Raw genomic sequence first — 16,225 nt, 5'->3', positions numbered from 1 at the left:
TTTCTATGCTCCGCCCACTCGCTCGCTCCTCCGACCCTCGGTGAAGCAGAATCGTCCCCCTCCGGCAAGCTTAATGGGCGCCCCCTAGATGTTGCGCCCGGTGCGGCCGGCCCCCCCTGCACCCCCCATGCTACGCCACTGCATGATAGCAGTGTTCCAATATCTCAAGGGCTACCACAAAGAAGAGGGAGTCAAGCTATTCTCCAAAGCACCTGAAAGCAGGACAAGAAGCAACGGATGGAAACTAGTCAAGGAGAGAAGCAACCTAGAACTAAGGAGAAACTTCCTGACGGTTAGAACAATTAACCAGTGGAACAACCTGCCTCCAGAGGTGGTGCTCCAACACTGGAGGTTTTTAAGAAGAGACTGGACAGCTAGTTGTGGCTTCCCTGCCTGTGTCCCATTTGACCCCTTCAGGCTGGAGTTCACAACAACCACAAGACACAAATTGTGTTTCCCAGAGAGGCTCCTGGTCTTCGTCTTCTGACCGCCTGGCCGTTTCTGACAGAATTTGGGCCTTTTTGAGATTTCTCCAATCTTTGCAGAGCTTTCAGGGCAGTTGTTCTTGAGGAAAGTGAGTGTAAATCCTCAAGGGAGATTGCTCTCCATGTCCACAGACGGTTCCTGGACACGAAGATGGAGAAGCTACTGCCTCTGGAGATGCCGATGCCTTTCCTCCTACTCCCATGCCCATCATCCCTGCCCTCCCCTACAGATGCCTGTCTTTCCTGCCCTTTCCGGGAATCCTGGCACTTTGCGCCGAATCCACCAGGAGGCGCGCTCAGCAGGAGAGAACTGAGCATACCCTGCGCTTTTCCATTAGTACAAGTCTATTTTGTCCCTCTGTGAGCTTGGATCAAGGTCTTTCCAGGAGGCGCAGAGGCTTGGGGTACAAGCAGTGGATTCCTTGTAATCTGAGGAGCAGCCGAAACAGGGCTTGTGCGTCTTTGTCTATTAATGACAGGCATGTAAATCCCTGGGTGGCTCTCAAACAACTTTAATGAAAGTTTTGAGCATGGATAAGATTGGACTGCAAGGCGATCAAACCGGTCAGTCCTAGAGGAGATCAACCCTGACTGCTTTTTAGAAGGCCAGATCCTGAAGCTAAAACTCAAATACTTTGGCCACCTAATGAAAATGAAGGACTCACTGGAGAAGAGCCTAATGCTGGGAAAGATTGAGGGCAATAGAAGAAGGAGACAGCAGAGAATGAGGTGGCTGGATGGAGTCACTGAAGCAGTAGGCGTGAGCTTAAATGGACTCAAGAAAATGGTAGAGGACAGGAAGGCCTGGAGGAACGTTGTCCATAGGGTCGCGATGGGTCGGACACGACTTCGCAGCTAACAACAACAACAATAATTTTTTGTAACTAAAAAAAAATGCTGTCTTTGTAGCTGCTTAATGTACTACAATAAGAAAAGCCCTAAGAATTGCTAATCACAATTTTTTGGGGAAGGTTTGGATGGGTGACAAACCTCTTGAGTTTCAGAGGCTCCTGCTGGGTTGAGGCTCTTTATTCAGATAGTACCCCCGATGATTCTGTGTCAATATGGAGAAGAGGCACCAATTCCAGTTTTCTGCCGATTATTGTCCAATTTTTCATTACTAAAGAAATGGAAATCAGAATGGCAGCCATATAAAATTAGACGACAATTGTACTTTTCTTTTTATTCATGATCTAGAGACATCCCAGTTGCCTTAAACTCTACAAAGGTCTTAAGTTTCCTACTTGTATTTCCTGAGGGTTTTTTGGTATTACTCTAAATAAAAAACATTTTTCCTCATTCCCCCACTCCGGTGTTTTGATGTTATATTCTCTATTCCATCTCTGCTTTCCATCCTTTTGCAATTCCACCTTTTCTCCAGTCACAAATGCTGTTTCCCCCTCTTCATTTCTCCTCCAAGAAGCCTCGTTGTGAGGTAAAATTTCTGGAACATCCACTAGTTTCAGCTTTTCCCCTACTTTGGAGTAGCTTTTTCATTCCCTTCAGCATCCTTTCCTTGGTTCAAGAAGCCACTCGGCCTTCCCGGTGTGGGGAAAAAAGAGCTTATTGTTTTTACAGAACCGTGAGAAGACATGCTAGACTGTGAAGCAAATACATTGTATATATTTTAATCTCAGGAGCCTAGCTTGAAGTTTGAGGATTGTATGTAGGAAGGTCTCTGCTAGCTGAAAACCGGTCCTAACCAGAATCTACTGATATGATAGTAACTTTAGAGACAACCCCTAGGTCTAACAACCACAAATTGAAATTCATAAATAAGGGCTGGGGGGGGGGAGTGGTGATAAAATTAGAGTAGTGGGAGATGTAATCAGGGGCGGAGGTAATGTATTCACTTTAGAAGCCTTGGATAGGTGGCCACGACATGATTACAGTATGATTATTAAGGCAATGAAAAAGAGGGAGGTAAATGTGTAATGGCAATGGAGAATATAAAGAACGAATATTATAGATTTGGGGTGTGTCCACAGTGTGCTTGCATGCACAAGGAGCACCCCCTTTGCGAAGAAGTACATATAAATTTCCATCATTTTCTCTTGGATGTTTTGTCTTGTGATTGTTTATTTCAACTAGACTACGAATTCCACATCGGCGACCCTGAGGCATCTGTAGCCAAGAATTGGACGACGGTAGGTGGTAGATACAGAAATAGAGAAATAAACACATTTTCCCAGTTGCGGCTTCCCTGCCCATGTCCCATGTTCTTCCTCCCCTTCAGGCTGAAGTTCACAACGACCGCAAGACACAAATTGTGTTTCCCAGAGAAGCTCCTGGTCCTCATCTTCTGACTGCCTGGCTTTTTCTGAGAGGATTTGTGCCCTTTTTGAGGCCTCCTCCAATCTCTGCGGAGCCTTTAGGGCAACTGTTCTTGAGGGAAGCAAGTTCAAATCCTCCGGGGAGATTTTTCTCCACAGACAGGTTCCTGGACAGGAAGATGGAGAAGCTGCGGCCTCTGGAGACACCGACGCCTTTTTGGGCAAGGAACCTCTCCTCCTACTCCCATGCCCGTCATCCTTGCCCTCCACTTCCCCTCAGAAGGCTCTTTCTCTTTCCCGCCCGTTCCGAAAATCCTGGTATCTCGGGCAGAGTCCACCAGGGGGCGCCGTCAGACTAAGGAGGAAACAGAGCATGCGCGGGAAGCTTTAGCCAGAACAAGGCACTTGTTGCCTGGGTCGTCCGTGGGAAGCAGCTGTTCTTTCTCTTTTCCACCTCCCTCCGCTGAGAGGCGGGGACAGGGCTTTTGCGGGAGGCGCAGAGGCTGCAGACGAGACTCCTGAGTTCCGTGAGTGGCGGCTCTGCCCGTGCAAAGGAGACCCGCGCTGGAGGCGAGCGTGGAGACGGGTCAAGTTTTCCCCCGGGGTGGGAGTCCGCGGTCCCATGTTCCCCTGCCGCCCTTTCCCATGCAGGAGCCCGGCAAGGGAGCGAGTGGAGCAAAGGAGAGAAATGGGGGTCGCCAGAAGGGAGGGGTCGTTCCCCCCCTTTTCTGGGGGAGCCTCTGCATGGGGGGAGGGGAGCCTGGCCGGAAGTCCCCCCGCGGGCTCCGGGTGCAAATCCAGGGCCCCGGGTTGGAAGACCGTGACTGGGGTGCTGCTTCCCCGTCTTCTCCTCCCCCCCCCCACCCGATCTAAAAGGGGCTCTGCCGGCAAACGAAGGAGGGAGAGGCTGTAGGGAAGGAAGGAGACGCAAGTGGGGTTGAGACGCAGAATTCGCACTCAGTGCCCGGTTGGGCCGGTGTCTCCCAAACCATTTGCCAAGCCATTTGCCTGAAATGGTATAAGGTTTCCTGCCTGAGCAGGGGGTTGGACTAGATGACCTCCAAGGTCCCTTCCAACTTTATTATTATTATTATTATTATTATTAAGTCTGGGAATGGAAATCCATGTTTGTCTTCATTTGTCCTTGTTTGGAAAAGTGTGGATTAAGGCTAAGAAGTGGGGAAGGTGTTTGTCGGAGTGGCAGGAATCAGAAGGTGATGTTAGGCTGTCAATGGCTCGTGTGTATCGGATGGTGGCTTGTTAATTCAGGCTTCTCAAGTTCCCAAAGGATGATTAATGGGGTCCTGCTGTCTAAACCTACACTCTTATGTTCAAAGGTTGATTTATTTTCTCATGAAATCGATTGATATAGATCTCCTCTCGATTGCTGTTTTCTGACCTGAGATATTTATTGTTTTAAAGAGTGTTCTTAACTCAGACTGACTTTTGAAATCATTAAAATGAATAACCAGAAAAGAGAAATTCAAAACGTCTTTTAAATGTATTTGTCCAGTACAGTATTTTGAGTCTTTGATAGCTGATCAAGAAAGATTTGTCAGAATATGCCCCAGCTGCACAGAAGTTAAAGTACCTAATTGCATTCCCCACTTTCCTCACTGACTTTAGTGGTTTTATAACATTTTCTTCTTGTAAAGTTTTCTTTGGGAATGGACTCTCACTAGTTGAATTAGTCACCCTGTCTTCCTGATCCTTTGATTTTCCATTTTGGATACATAAGCTGCAAATGTTTTGTAAGGTCACTGGGCCTTGGCAAAACTTGAGGAATCATAAAAATCCAATCAGGAGAACTCCATGAGAACTCAAGCAGAGGCTTCTTAAAGAAATAAGTACTTCATTTTTTATCAGAATAAGTCCTGGGTGGGAACACAGTCTGAACACTGGCAGCAGTTGCGTTCAGAAGTGCCACACCTTACAAAGTTAGTATGCGTTGCTTTATAAACTTTGTTAGCCAATGAAAATCAGACAACGCAGTTATTACAATATAAGGAAGACCTCAATCATTTCTGTACATTCCCTTATTCCCTCCTTCAGAACATCACGTGTACATGTTTCCCACACTCGCATGAAATTTGTCCCTGCGAAAACGCTGAATACAAAAGCCAGATAGCAATAGTTAGGCAAGGCTACACAATTTGTTTCTTTTTCAAGTTCCAGTTCCAGAACCCTTCAGTTTCATGCTTCTTCTGGAGACAAAGAATAAACTAAGATCAGATCCTCCATGCTTAAGAGGGTGGGTGTTCTTTCAAGCCCTGAGTTTCATGTGAACTTTGCCTGTACGGTTGGTTAACCAGCTTGGAGTCAAGGCAAATTGTGTGAAGCAGCCTTTGTGTTATAGTAAGACTTTGTTCCCAAAAAGCAAGCGCTGAAAAACAGGAAGTGAGCATCCTAAACCAGGGTCATTTCCTTGGCATTTCATCTGATGTGAACTCAACCTTCCTGCCATTGTTAGAATGTTGTTCCTTCCCGGGTCGACAAAAGATAAAGTTTTCTTTCTTGGCATGAGCCATTTTTGGAACTTCCTCCGTACCTCTTCTCTGGCTCGATGGCTCCATGGCCAAAGAGCCAGCGCTTGTCCGAGGACATCTCCGTCGTCATGTGGCCAGCATGACTAGACGCCAAAGGCGCACAGAACGCTGTTACCTTCCCACCGTAGTAGTCCCTCTTTTTCTACTTGCATTTTTACGTGCTTTCGAACTGCTAGGTTGGCAGAAGCTGGGACGAATAACAGGCACTCACTCTGTTACGCGGCACTCGGGATTCGACCCGCCAAACTGCCGACCTTCTGATTGACAAGCTCAGCGTCCTAACCCACTGAGCCACCAAACATACAAACTTAAAGACAAGAGTGGGGAACATCCTTAATGAATGTCTAATGACTAAATGTCTCAATATAAAGCACAAGAAACATGTGTCAAAATTCTGTATTCCATTCCAGTTTTTAAGCTCCTTAAGTTCTGGCATCTTTATGAACTCTTAAGTGTAGGGTATATGTAGATCTTAAATTTGAAAAAAAGCTAGCCTATCCTTCGAGGGGAAAAGAATGAGAAAATCCTCCAAATATAAAACATAAAATATTCCATGTCTTGATGGACACTAGGACCATATTTTGCACCACACTTGATGAACAGACAGACATTTGCTCAATACCCCTGCATTCCTTTACCAGCTTTGCTGTCATGAGGATGAATGTTGTTCGGTGGTTAAGTCCACCACCTTCTCATTTTTTGAATTTATTTTCTTTTCCATCTCAGATGCAGAAACTAGAGGCATCTCAACAACCTTCCTAACAACAAAAAGTCAACTCTTGGGCGAAAAACTTGGATAGCCTTTTTGGTCAATCCTGCAGCTACAGGAATAATCCTATGCATTGAAAGGTGTTTGGAGATCCACAAGATTCGTCTGACCTATATGGAATTTCCTTCTAGGACAAGACAAAGGATGCAGAAACAACCTTTAGCAAGTGAGCCTGGCAGCTGTGGGAAGATCTGGGCAAGAACCTGGCAGAAGATGCTGGAGAACAAAACCTTCATCCGTTCAGAGATTCAGCCCTGGAACTTCAGAGACATCCAATACCAGGAGACTGAAGGTCCCCGAGGACTTTGCAGCCGACTCCACAACTTTTATAGTCAGTGGCTGAGGTTAGAAAAGCACACTAAAACCCAAATGTTGGACCTGGTTATTCTGGAGCAGCTCCTGGCCCTTCTGCCCCCACAGGTGGAAAACTGGTTGCGGGAGTGTGGAGCAGAGACTAGCTGCCAAGCGGTGGCCTTGGCAGAAGGCTTCCTCATGAGTCAGGCAGAGGAGCAGAAGGAGCAAGGCGAATTGCAGGTGAGAGACCTTCACCTTGGAAGTCCAGAAGGGAATAAAGAATGTGTGTGAATTTTTCACACCTCCCTTTCCTACTTCGCTGCTCTTCATAATATGTGGAGATGTTTTGCTAGGACATTGTTCCATTATCCACTCTACAAGATAGACTTGGGACAGCTGTTCCTTTCTTACATTCTAGGCTCACTGAGAGATATTGGGGCATTGAAGTTGTTTTTAGAGAAGAAGAATCCTCTTCATGTTTTGTGGGGTCTTATTTATTTTTCTTTTTTCCTTCCTCCTATTTCAAGTCTTTCACTCCGCAAACCAGAGGTCCTGTGAGAAGGCGGAATCTATCAAATTCCCCTCGGGAGCTGTTTTCCCGGAAGATCCATCAGGAATCTGCAACTCAGGACATCTCAGATGGTAATCAAGTCCACCCATTCCCAAGAGAGGTCCCAGCTATCTTACCATCTCTACATCTCCTCTTCTCTAGAATGTCTCCTGTTATTTTATTAATTATCCATTTAAAAATTCTGTCTCCCTCACAGGGATGAATAGAACGAATCTGACTCCTTTGTACGGTGCTGCTGAAAGAGTGGTTGAAACTCCAACTCAAGTAAGAGAGGGATAATGAAAAATAAAATTTTCACAGTTTTAAAGTTTGCTGAATCGTGATCCTATTATTAATTTTTTGATGTGGAATTAGGCAAGGCTACTCTATAATGGCACCTTACAGCTTCTAAAAGGCCTTGTTTATAGCCAGTGATAAGAAAAATAATGGGACCAGGTTAAAAGATGAAGCAGACTGTTAAAATCCAAAGTGGCCAAATCAAGGCCCTTCAGCCTTTAAAGGAATTTCTAATACTCCGATTTGTGCCTGGAATTTGGGGCCAAACAATCTCTTCTTCAGCCATTGGGTTGGGATACAAGCAGTAGATTCCTTGTAATCTGTGGAGCAGCCAAAACAGGGCTTGTGTGCCTTTGTCTATTGATGACACCCGTGTAAATCCTTGGGTGCCTCTCAAACAACTTCAATGAAGGTTTTGAGCATGCATAAGATTGTTTGCTCTTTAGAAGGCCAGATCCTGAAGCTAAAACTCAAATACTTTGGCCACCTAATGAGAAGGAAGGACTCACTGGAGAAGGGTCTAATGCTGGGAAAGATGGAGGGCAATAGAATAATGGGACAACAGAGAATGAGGTGGCTGGATGGAGTCACTGAAGCAGTAGGCGTGAGCTTAAATGGACTCCAGAAGATGGTAGAGGACGGGAAGGCCTGGAGGAACGTTGTCCATAGGGTCGCGATGGGTCAGACACGACTTCGCAGCTAACAACAACAACAAGATTGTTTGTTCTGAAGACAACACAAGCCTTTCACTTAAATGGTAAAAAGAACCCCTCCACCTGTATTTTCTTCGGCAAATGCTGGGTGTATGGGAGCGAGTGATAGATGGGGTTTCCAAGGCCCATTCCAGTTGATTCTCTCCAGATGCTGAAAGTCTTGCTGATGGGTGGGGGTGGATAGACAAACAGACAGATCCAGACGAAAAGTGTGATTTATTTCACTGAATGACCTGAAATGTATATCTTTGCTTATAATCACTTAAACAATAGGATAGATCTTGAAAATCCTCCTGATTATTCTTCTGTTTTCTTCTCATTCAGGAGGGTCTTATGTCCTTTAAGGAGGTGGCTGTGTATTTCTCTGATGAGGAGTGGTCCCTGCTGGATGCTGACCAAAAAGCACTGCATTGGGAAGTCATGCTGGAAAATCATCAGAATGTGGCCTCTTTGGGTAAGAATATGCTACTCCCCAGTCAGAGTCTTTGGAAGACCTTCTGTAATTAGATATATTAGCACTTTCTTTTTATTATTATTATAATTTTATTAAAAACAATAGAAATTTTGAAGAGGAAACAAAGAAGATATAGTAATGTGATTATTTAATGAGAAAAAAGTATGATAAAATTGAAGAGAAAAGACAAAGTACTAAGTTATAATTTGTCCCCTCTTTCTAAGGCAGGCCTGTCAAACTGCCAGCCCGCGGGCCGATTGCATCATACTAAAACCACGCTGACCCCATTGCTGGCAATGGGGAAAAGGTTGCGATACGTCGTGTGACGTCACGTGACGTTGCGAGTTTGACATGCCTGTTCTAAGGTTACATCATTGTTTCCTCCTTTACACATTGGATCATTTTTAATCTTCAAACTAAAATTTGATAAAAAGTTCATTCTTTTTTTTAGTAAAAAATCCATCAGTGCTTTCCAGTCACTAATATAGATACGATCCTTCGCCTGATCAGATTCAATTTAGTCATTATTGAGAATTCTATCATCTTCCCCAACCAATCCACCATTCTAGTTATTGTAGATCCTTTCCAGCTTTTTGTGTATAATAGTCTCACTATGCCTGTCAAAGGGACGTGGTGGCTCAGTGGGTTAGGACGCTGAGCTTGTCGATCAGAAGGTCGGCAGTTTGGCAGGTCGAATCCCGAGTGCCGCATAACAGAGTTAGCGCCTGTTACTTGTCCCAGCTTCTGCCAACCTAGCAGTTCGAAAGCATGTAAAAATGCAAGTAAAAAATAGGGACCGCTACGGTGGGAAGGTAACAGCGTTCCGTGCGCCTTTGGCGTCTAGTCATGCCAGCCACATGACCACGGAGACATCTTCGGACAAGCGCTGGCTCTTCGGCTTTGAAACGGAGATGAGCACTGGCCCCTAGAGTCAGAAACGACTAGCACGCATGTGCGGGGGAACCTTTACCTTTACCTATGCCTGTCATGCTCAGAAACAATCTTCGGTGACTGTTGATTAGTGCCAAGATAAACTGTTCTGATTCCAGTTGTATATTAATCTTTAAAGTTCTTTGAATCACTGAATATCTTTGAATGCAAAGTTTCCTAGAGTTTTTACAAGTCTATCAAAGCACAACAAAATGATCCTTTATCTTGCCCACATTTCCAATATACGTTTGAGGTACATTTATACACTTTTGATTTTTTTTTCTGTTCATTTTCACATTCGTCAGCCTATTTAGAGGTTTTAGCAATTACATATTCATCTTTTCTACACAAGTGAGATTCAGACCCTTCATGCAGTACTTTGTTGAAGCACTTTTGTAAGGAACTACCGCCTCGAGTGTTTTTTCGGTATGACGCAACTAGCTTTGCACACCTGGATTGCGGGATTTTCTGCCATTCTTCTTTGCAAATCCTCTCAAGCTCAGTCAGGTTGGATGGCGGCCATCGGTGGACAGCTATTTTCAGCTCCCTCCAGTGATGCTCAATAGCTTTCAAGTCAGGGATCCAGTTGAGCCACTCTAGGACATTCATAGAGTTGTCCTGTGTTGTTTTTGCTGTGTGCTTAGGATCATTGTCATGTTGGAAAGTGAACCTTTGGCCCAGTGGAACAAGTTTTCTTTGAGGATATGTCCCTGTACTTTGCTCCATTCATCTTTCCCTCAATTCTGACCAGTCTCCCAGTCTCGGATGCCGAAAAACATCCCCACAAAGTATGCTGCCACCACCATACTTTGCTGTTGGGATGGTATTGGGTAGGTGATGAGCAGTGCCTGGTTTCTTCCAGACATAACATTTAGAATCGAGGTCAAGCAGTTCAATCTTGGTTTCATCAGACCACAGAATCTTGTTCCTCACAGTTTGAGAGTCATTGAGGTGCTTTTTTGCAAACTCTAAGCGGGCTTTCATGTGTTTTGCACTGAGGAGGGGCTTCTGTCTAGCCTCTCTGCCATAAAGCCCAGATCGGTTGAGGGCTGCAGTGATGGTTGTCCTTCTGGAACTCTGTCCCATCTCCACACAGGATCTCTGGAGCTCAGTCAGAGTGACCATCGTGTTCTTAGTCACCTCTCTTACTACAGCCCTTCTCCCCTGATTGCTCAGTTTAACTGGGCAACCAGCTCTTGAAAGAGTCCTGGTTGTGTCAAACTTCTTCCATTTGAGAATTATAGAGGCCACTGTGCTCTTAGGAATCTTCAGTGTGGCAGAAATTTTATTGTAGCCTTCTGTGCCTTGCAATAAGGTTCCTTTGATCTCATGGCTTTTGCTCTGCTACAGTATGCATTGTTAGCTGTGAGGCCTTCTATGGAGAGCTGTGTGCCTTTCCAAATCATGTCCAACCAATTTAATTTTCCACAGGTGGACTCCAATCTAGGTGTAGAAGCATGTCAGCAATGATCAAGTAAAATAGGAGGCATAAATTTCACATGTTATTGCAAAGGGTCAGATGTGCAGAGCTTGTCATGTTATACGCAAAAAGACTTGAGGCTGTATTGCTGCCAAAGGTGCTTCAACAAAGTACTGAATGAAGGGTCTGTTGAGACTCTAGAAAGAGTGCAGAGAAGAGCAACAAAGATGATTAGAGGTCTGGAGGATAAAATATATGAGGAACGGTTGCTGGAATTGGATATGTCTAGTTTAATGGAGAGAAGGATGAGGGGGGACATGATAGCAGTGTTCCAATATCTCAGGGGTTGCCACAAGGAAGAGGGAGTCAAGCTATTCTCCAAAGTGCCTGAAGGCAGGACAAGAAGCAACGGATGGAAAATAATCAAAGAGAGAAGCAACCTAGAACTAAGGACAAACTTCCCGACAGTTAGAACAATTAACCAGTGGAACAACCTGCCTCCAGCAGCGGTGAATGCTCCAACACTGGAAGTTTTTAAGAAGAGACTGGACAGCCATTTGTCTGAAATGGTATAGGGTTTCCTGCCCGAGCAGAGGGTTGGACTAGATGACCTCCAAAGTCCCTTCCAACTTCATTATTATTATTATTATTATTATTATTATTATTATTATTATTATTATTATTATTATTATTATTATTATTATTATTATTATTATTATTATTATTAGCCAATGTGATATTTCAGTGTTTTCTTTTTAATAAATGTACAGACATTTCTAAAATTCTGATTTTACTTTGTCATTATGGGGTACTGGCTGTACATTAATGTGAGAAAAAATGAATTTGAACAACTGTAGAATCAGGCTGCAGCATAACAAAAGTGAAAGAGATCTGAATACTTTCTGAAGGCACTGTATATCCTTTTTACATTCTTGACTTGATTTGGTATTTCCGCATTTCCAAGTTCTAAAGCAGGGGTGTCAAACTGCCAGCGTGTTGGCCGGTAGCATCATACGGATGCTCCGGCAATGCAAAAAAAGTCGTGATACATCGCAACACATCATGTGACATGGCAAGTTTGACACCTGTGTTCTAATAGCTCTCAACACATTATCCACTGTCTTCTGCTGATTTTTTTTTTCTGCCGAGATCCATTAAGATGTTTTGGGGCCCAGCCTAAGTTTATATCTATTTCATATTCTCAGTGTGGCATTTCTAACATTATGGTTTTAAAATCCTGAATCTAGATTGATGCTAAATTTATCATACCACAAACCTCTGTCATGCCCTTCTAATTCTAATATTCTCTTATTTCTGAGCAATTCCCATTTCTTATCCAAACCACATAGCAGACTAGACAATCCAATTTCAAACTGGACAAACCAAATCTTCCCATTTCCTTCAAAACTTGAAGAATTTGATATTTAATCCATGGTTTTTCCTTTGTCATACAAGCCTAGATTTATCTTCTAAAATCTTAATTGAAAAAGCCCAGATCAAATTATTATAGGGCTTCTCTGCATCTAAGAAAATTTGTTTTTTATTATATTCAAACTTCCTAAGCTTTGCTCTTTTTCCCTAAAGTTACTTTCATTTTCATTTTCTTGTAAAGGCAATAATGGGGAAGAAAATGAAGATTCTGGAAAACTATTCCAAATGATCACTCGTGGATACAATATGAAGAACCCTACAATTCAAATGGAAGTAGAACGCCATGAGAAAAACCAGGAAAATATTTCCAATCAGGAAAGTTCATCTTCTGTTCATGCGTCAGTGACAGCCTCTGTGTCCCAACAAGGAGAAATAAAAAACAAATATATTGGAAAATGTATAAAACTATTCATAAAGAAACTAGATATAAATAGACATGATCAAACCCAGACCAAAGGGGAAGATTATGTATCTAGAGACAATGGGAAAAATTACAAACGGACCTCATCTCTTCCTCCTAAAAATGGCTCCAGTACATTTCAAAAAAGGACCCGCAAAGGAGAGAAGCCACATAAATGTATGGAGTGTGGAAAGAACTTTATTAAGAACAGTCAACTTATTTACCATAAAAAGATCCACAAAGCAGAAAAAATATATAAATGCATTGAGTGTGGGAAGAGCTTTACTAAGAACAGTCAACTTACACATCATAAGAGGATTCACACAGGAGAGAGGCCCTACAAATGCATGGAGTGTGGAAAAAGCTTCACTTATAGAACTTATCTTACTTCGCATTACCGGATCCATACAGGCGAGAAGCCCTATAAATGCACGGAGTGTGGGAAAAGCTTTGCTATGAATGGTCATCTTACATATCATAAGAGGATCCACACAGGAGAGAAGCCCTATAAATGCATCGAGTGTGGAAAGAGCTTCATTTTTAGTTCTTCTCTTACTTTGCATTACCGGATCCATACAGGGGAGAAGCCCTATAAATGCATGGAGTGTGGAAAGAGCTTTGCTCAGAGCAATGGTCTTATTTCCCATAAAAGGAGCCACACAGGAGAGAAACCCTATAAATGCATGGAGTGTGGAAAGAGCTTCACTTTTAGTACTTCTCTTACTTCCCATTACTGGATCCATACAGGGGAGAAGCCATATAAGTGCACAAAGTGTGGAAAGAGCTTCTGTGAAAATTCGTCTCTTACTGTTCACAAAAGGATCCACACAGGAGAGAAGCCCTATAAATGCACGGAATGTGGAAGGAGCTTCTCTAAGAGCAGTGACCTTATTTCCCATAAAAAGATCCACACAGGGGAGAAGCCGCATAAATGCATGGAGTGTGGAAAGAGCTTTATTAAGAACTGCCAACTTATTTACCATAGTAGGATACATTCAGGGGAGAATCCATATAAATGCACGGAGTGTGGTGAGGCTTTTATTAAAAAAAGTTATCTTAACACCCATAAAAGGATCCACACAGGGGAGAAGCCATATGAGTGCATGGAGTGTGGAAAGAGTTTTTCTACAAAGAGTTATCTTAACACCCATAAAAGGATCCACACAGGGGAGAAGCCTTATAAATGCATGGAGTGTGGTAAGGCTTTTATTACAAACAGTTATCTTAACACGCATACAAAAACCCACACAGGGGAGAAGCCACATAAATGCATGGAGTGTGGGAAGAGCTTTATTAAGAACTGCCAACTTATTTACCATAGTAGGATACATACCGGGGAGAAGCCTTTTAAATGCATGGAATGTGGAAAAAGTTTTTCTACAAAGAGTTATCTTAACACCCATGAAAGGATCCACACAGGGGAGAAGCCTTATAAATGTATGGGGTGTGGGAAAGATTTTATTACAAAGCGATATCTTAACTCTCATAAAAGGACCCACACAGTGTAGAAGCCCTATAAGTCTTGTGAAATATGGGAAAATTGAAGAGGACCAATGGCTGAATGTTCCATATACAGATACATTTGGGTGAGAATCTGTTTAGCTGTTAGGTTTAGTTGTTAAAATATATGCATTTCCTTATTACATTTACTGAATTAGGAAAGAGGTTTTTTTGAGTCTGAACTTCACAACTGGAGGCCCCAGAGAGATTAATTTACTAATGGAAACCAAACGCTAGGCACGAGTGGATTTTTGAAGGCAGGACAAGAAGCAACGGATGGAAACTAATCAAAGAGAGAATTGACCTAGAACTAGGGAGAAATTTCCTGACAGTTAGAAAAATTAATCACTGGAACAACCTACCTCTAGAAGCGGTGAATACTCCAACACTGGACGTTTTTTAAGAAGAGACTGGACTGCCATTTGTCTAACATGGTATAGGGTTTCCTGCCTGAGCAGGGGTTGGACTAAATGACCTCCAAGATCCCTTCCAACATTATTATTATTATTATTATTATTATTATTATTATTATTATTATTATTATTATTATTATTATTATTATTATTATTATTATCTACTATCATTGCCATTTCACATAAATAAGAGACCATCTTTTTCCCCTCATGTTTATCCCATTTTTAAAAAAGGCTTTATATTTAATATATAAAATACAAATAGAAATAAGAAATTAGGGGAAGGAAAAATAGAGGGTAAATTAAAAAGGTGTTGACTTCTGACTTTTGTATCGAACAAGATGAAAACACTCCAACCCCAAGTTTTTGCTTTTACACTTTAGTGTATTAACTAGCCATTTCTATGACGACAGATCTAATTGGCAAAATCAAAGTGAAAAATTCATTTTTTTTATCACAAGCACAAAATCCAGAAGTGATCTCCAAGTATAAAATGTATTTAAATACATTCTCTTTAAATAAAATGATCAATTTAACCAGTCCTGCTTTATCTTCCTTGCTATGGAAATGGTGTGTACTTCTATTTGCACCTAATAAAACCTTGAATTATCATCTTTTTTATTAACAAGGTTCATTGTATTATTTCAGATTCTTTGACTTACAGGGAAAAATACTCATCTTTTTCACCCTTTTTTAAAATGTTAAACTTCTTTAAACACATTTCTAAAATCAAAACTTTCTAATATAACTTTAATTTCTTAACATACAGGGTTTGAACCATTATTAAATTTAGATCCCTCCTTCCAATATTATAGAATAATATTTTTTTTCTTTTATGGAGTAATTTTGTACTTTGATAATAAAGTTCATTCATTCATTCATTCATTGAAGCTCTTCTTTCAGTTGTTTTGAAAGATTTATGTTTAAACCATAATAAAAGTTAATGTCAGGTTTATATTTCAAAATTGCAGTTAACTCCTCTACACTTTCAGTTGCTTGTTATGTTGCCTCAGTAGCTGGTAACTTTCTACAGATTTTTTTAAAATCCTCCTTGGAGCACAGCTGATCAATGAACTGGTGGATTTTATTTAGAGAATTTTCAAATATTTTTATTTATTTTAATTCCATTTATATCCCGCCCTTCTCCGAAAACTCAGGGCGGCTTACAAGCTTAGCAGTAGCCTTCATTCTATGTATATGCCTGCTTATTAGGGCTTTCACACACACCCCCAAGCGGCATTATTACAAAGTCAGCTTAATTGCCCCCAACAATCTGGGTCCTCATATATCTAATAATATCTCTAATAATTTGCTCCTCCATCTTGACTCCCTCTTTGGTCAAAGACTAGCTTGTTTTTAAATGTCACTTAGGAATTGCTAACAGTTCAGAAATCATAAAAATCAGAAACTTTTAACCACGCATAGCAAAGCAGACAAAGCTACAAGTTACTATAATAATAAGCTAAAACTGTCAAGGTAAAAATCACCTTTGTAGAGGGCGACGGACCGTGCTTCAGAGAATGCATGATATGCTTGCAGGAAGGCAATAAAAACACGACGCATAATCTTACTAAATATCTTTTACTTACAAAAATATAAAAACTAAATATATATTATACAGAGCTAGCTCACTACATCCTAACGTAACAGACAGTAACAGCAAAGAACTTTCTCTAGACATGCGCAATAAACGGACTGAAACCATAACATAGCTAGTCATATGGGATTCACTATGGTTACCAGATAAGTT

General features: G+C 42.0%; 1 protein-coding gene across 5 annotated transcripts; it reads left to right on the top strand.

Annotated features, from left to right (window-relative positions):
- Positions 1-3,128: 3,128 nt before the first annotated feature.
- LOC308664635 (zinc finger protein 202-like) lies at positions 3,129-15,478 on the top strand. 5 transcript variants are annotated; one of them, XM_081322054.1, is made up of 6 exons: positions 3,129-3,285; positions 6,031-6,607; positions 6,895-7,009; positions 7,135-7,202; positions 8,252-8,381; positions 12,344-15,478. In XM_081322054.1, the coding sequence occupies exons 2-6, from the start codon at positions 6,188-6,190 to the stop codon at positions 14,068-14,070; spliced, it is 2,460 nt and encodes an 819-aa protein (XP_081178180.1). In that variant the 5' UTR covers positions 3,129-3,285; positions 6,031-6,187; the 3' UTR covers positions 14,071-15,478. The 5 variants fall into 5 exon arrangements, with proteins under 5 accessions (XP_081178180.1, XP_081178179.1, XP_081178183.1 ...); XM_081322053.1 differs by lacking the exon at positions 3,129-3,285 and adding an exon at positions 4,945-5,009 and having other exon boundaries at positions 6,205-6,607; XM_081322057.1 differs by lacking the exons at positions 3,129-3,285; positions 12,344-15,478 and adding exons at positions 4,945-5,009; positions 11,075-11,248 and having other exon boundaries at positions 6,205-6,607.
- Positions 15,479-16,225: the final 747 nt, after the last annotated feature.

The sequence above is a fragment of the Vipera berus genome (assembly GCF_964194415.1).
Source record: "Vipera berus genome assembly, chromosome: 2".
Lineage (NCBI taxonomy): Eukaryota > Metazoa > Chordata > Lepidosauria > Squamata > Viperidae > Vipera > Vipera berus.
This window is presented reverse-complemented; position numbering and strand designations above follow the sequence as displayed.

Excerpts from the sequence above, each read along its gene's own strand:
- LOC308664635 (XM_081322053.1), top strand. The coding sequence starts at position 4,954 with ATGCTTCTTCTGGAGACAAAGAATAAACTAAGATCAGATCCTCCATGC. Across the intron at positions 5,010-6,204 it reads GATCCTCCATGCTTAAGAGG|GACAAGACAAAGGATGCAGA; the intron begins GTGGGTGTTCTT and ends ATTTCCTTCTAG. Across the intron at positions 8,382-12,343 it reads TCAGAATGTGGCCTCTTTGG|GCAATAATGGGGAAGAAAAT; the intron begins GTAAGAATATGC and ends TTTCTTGTAAAG.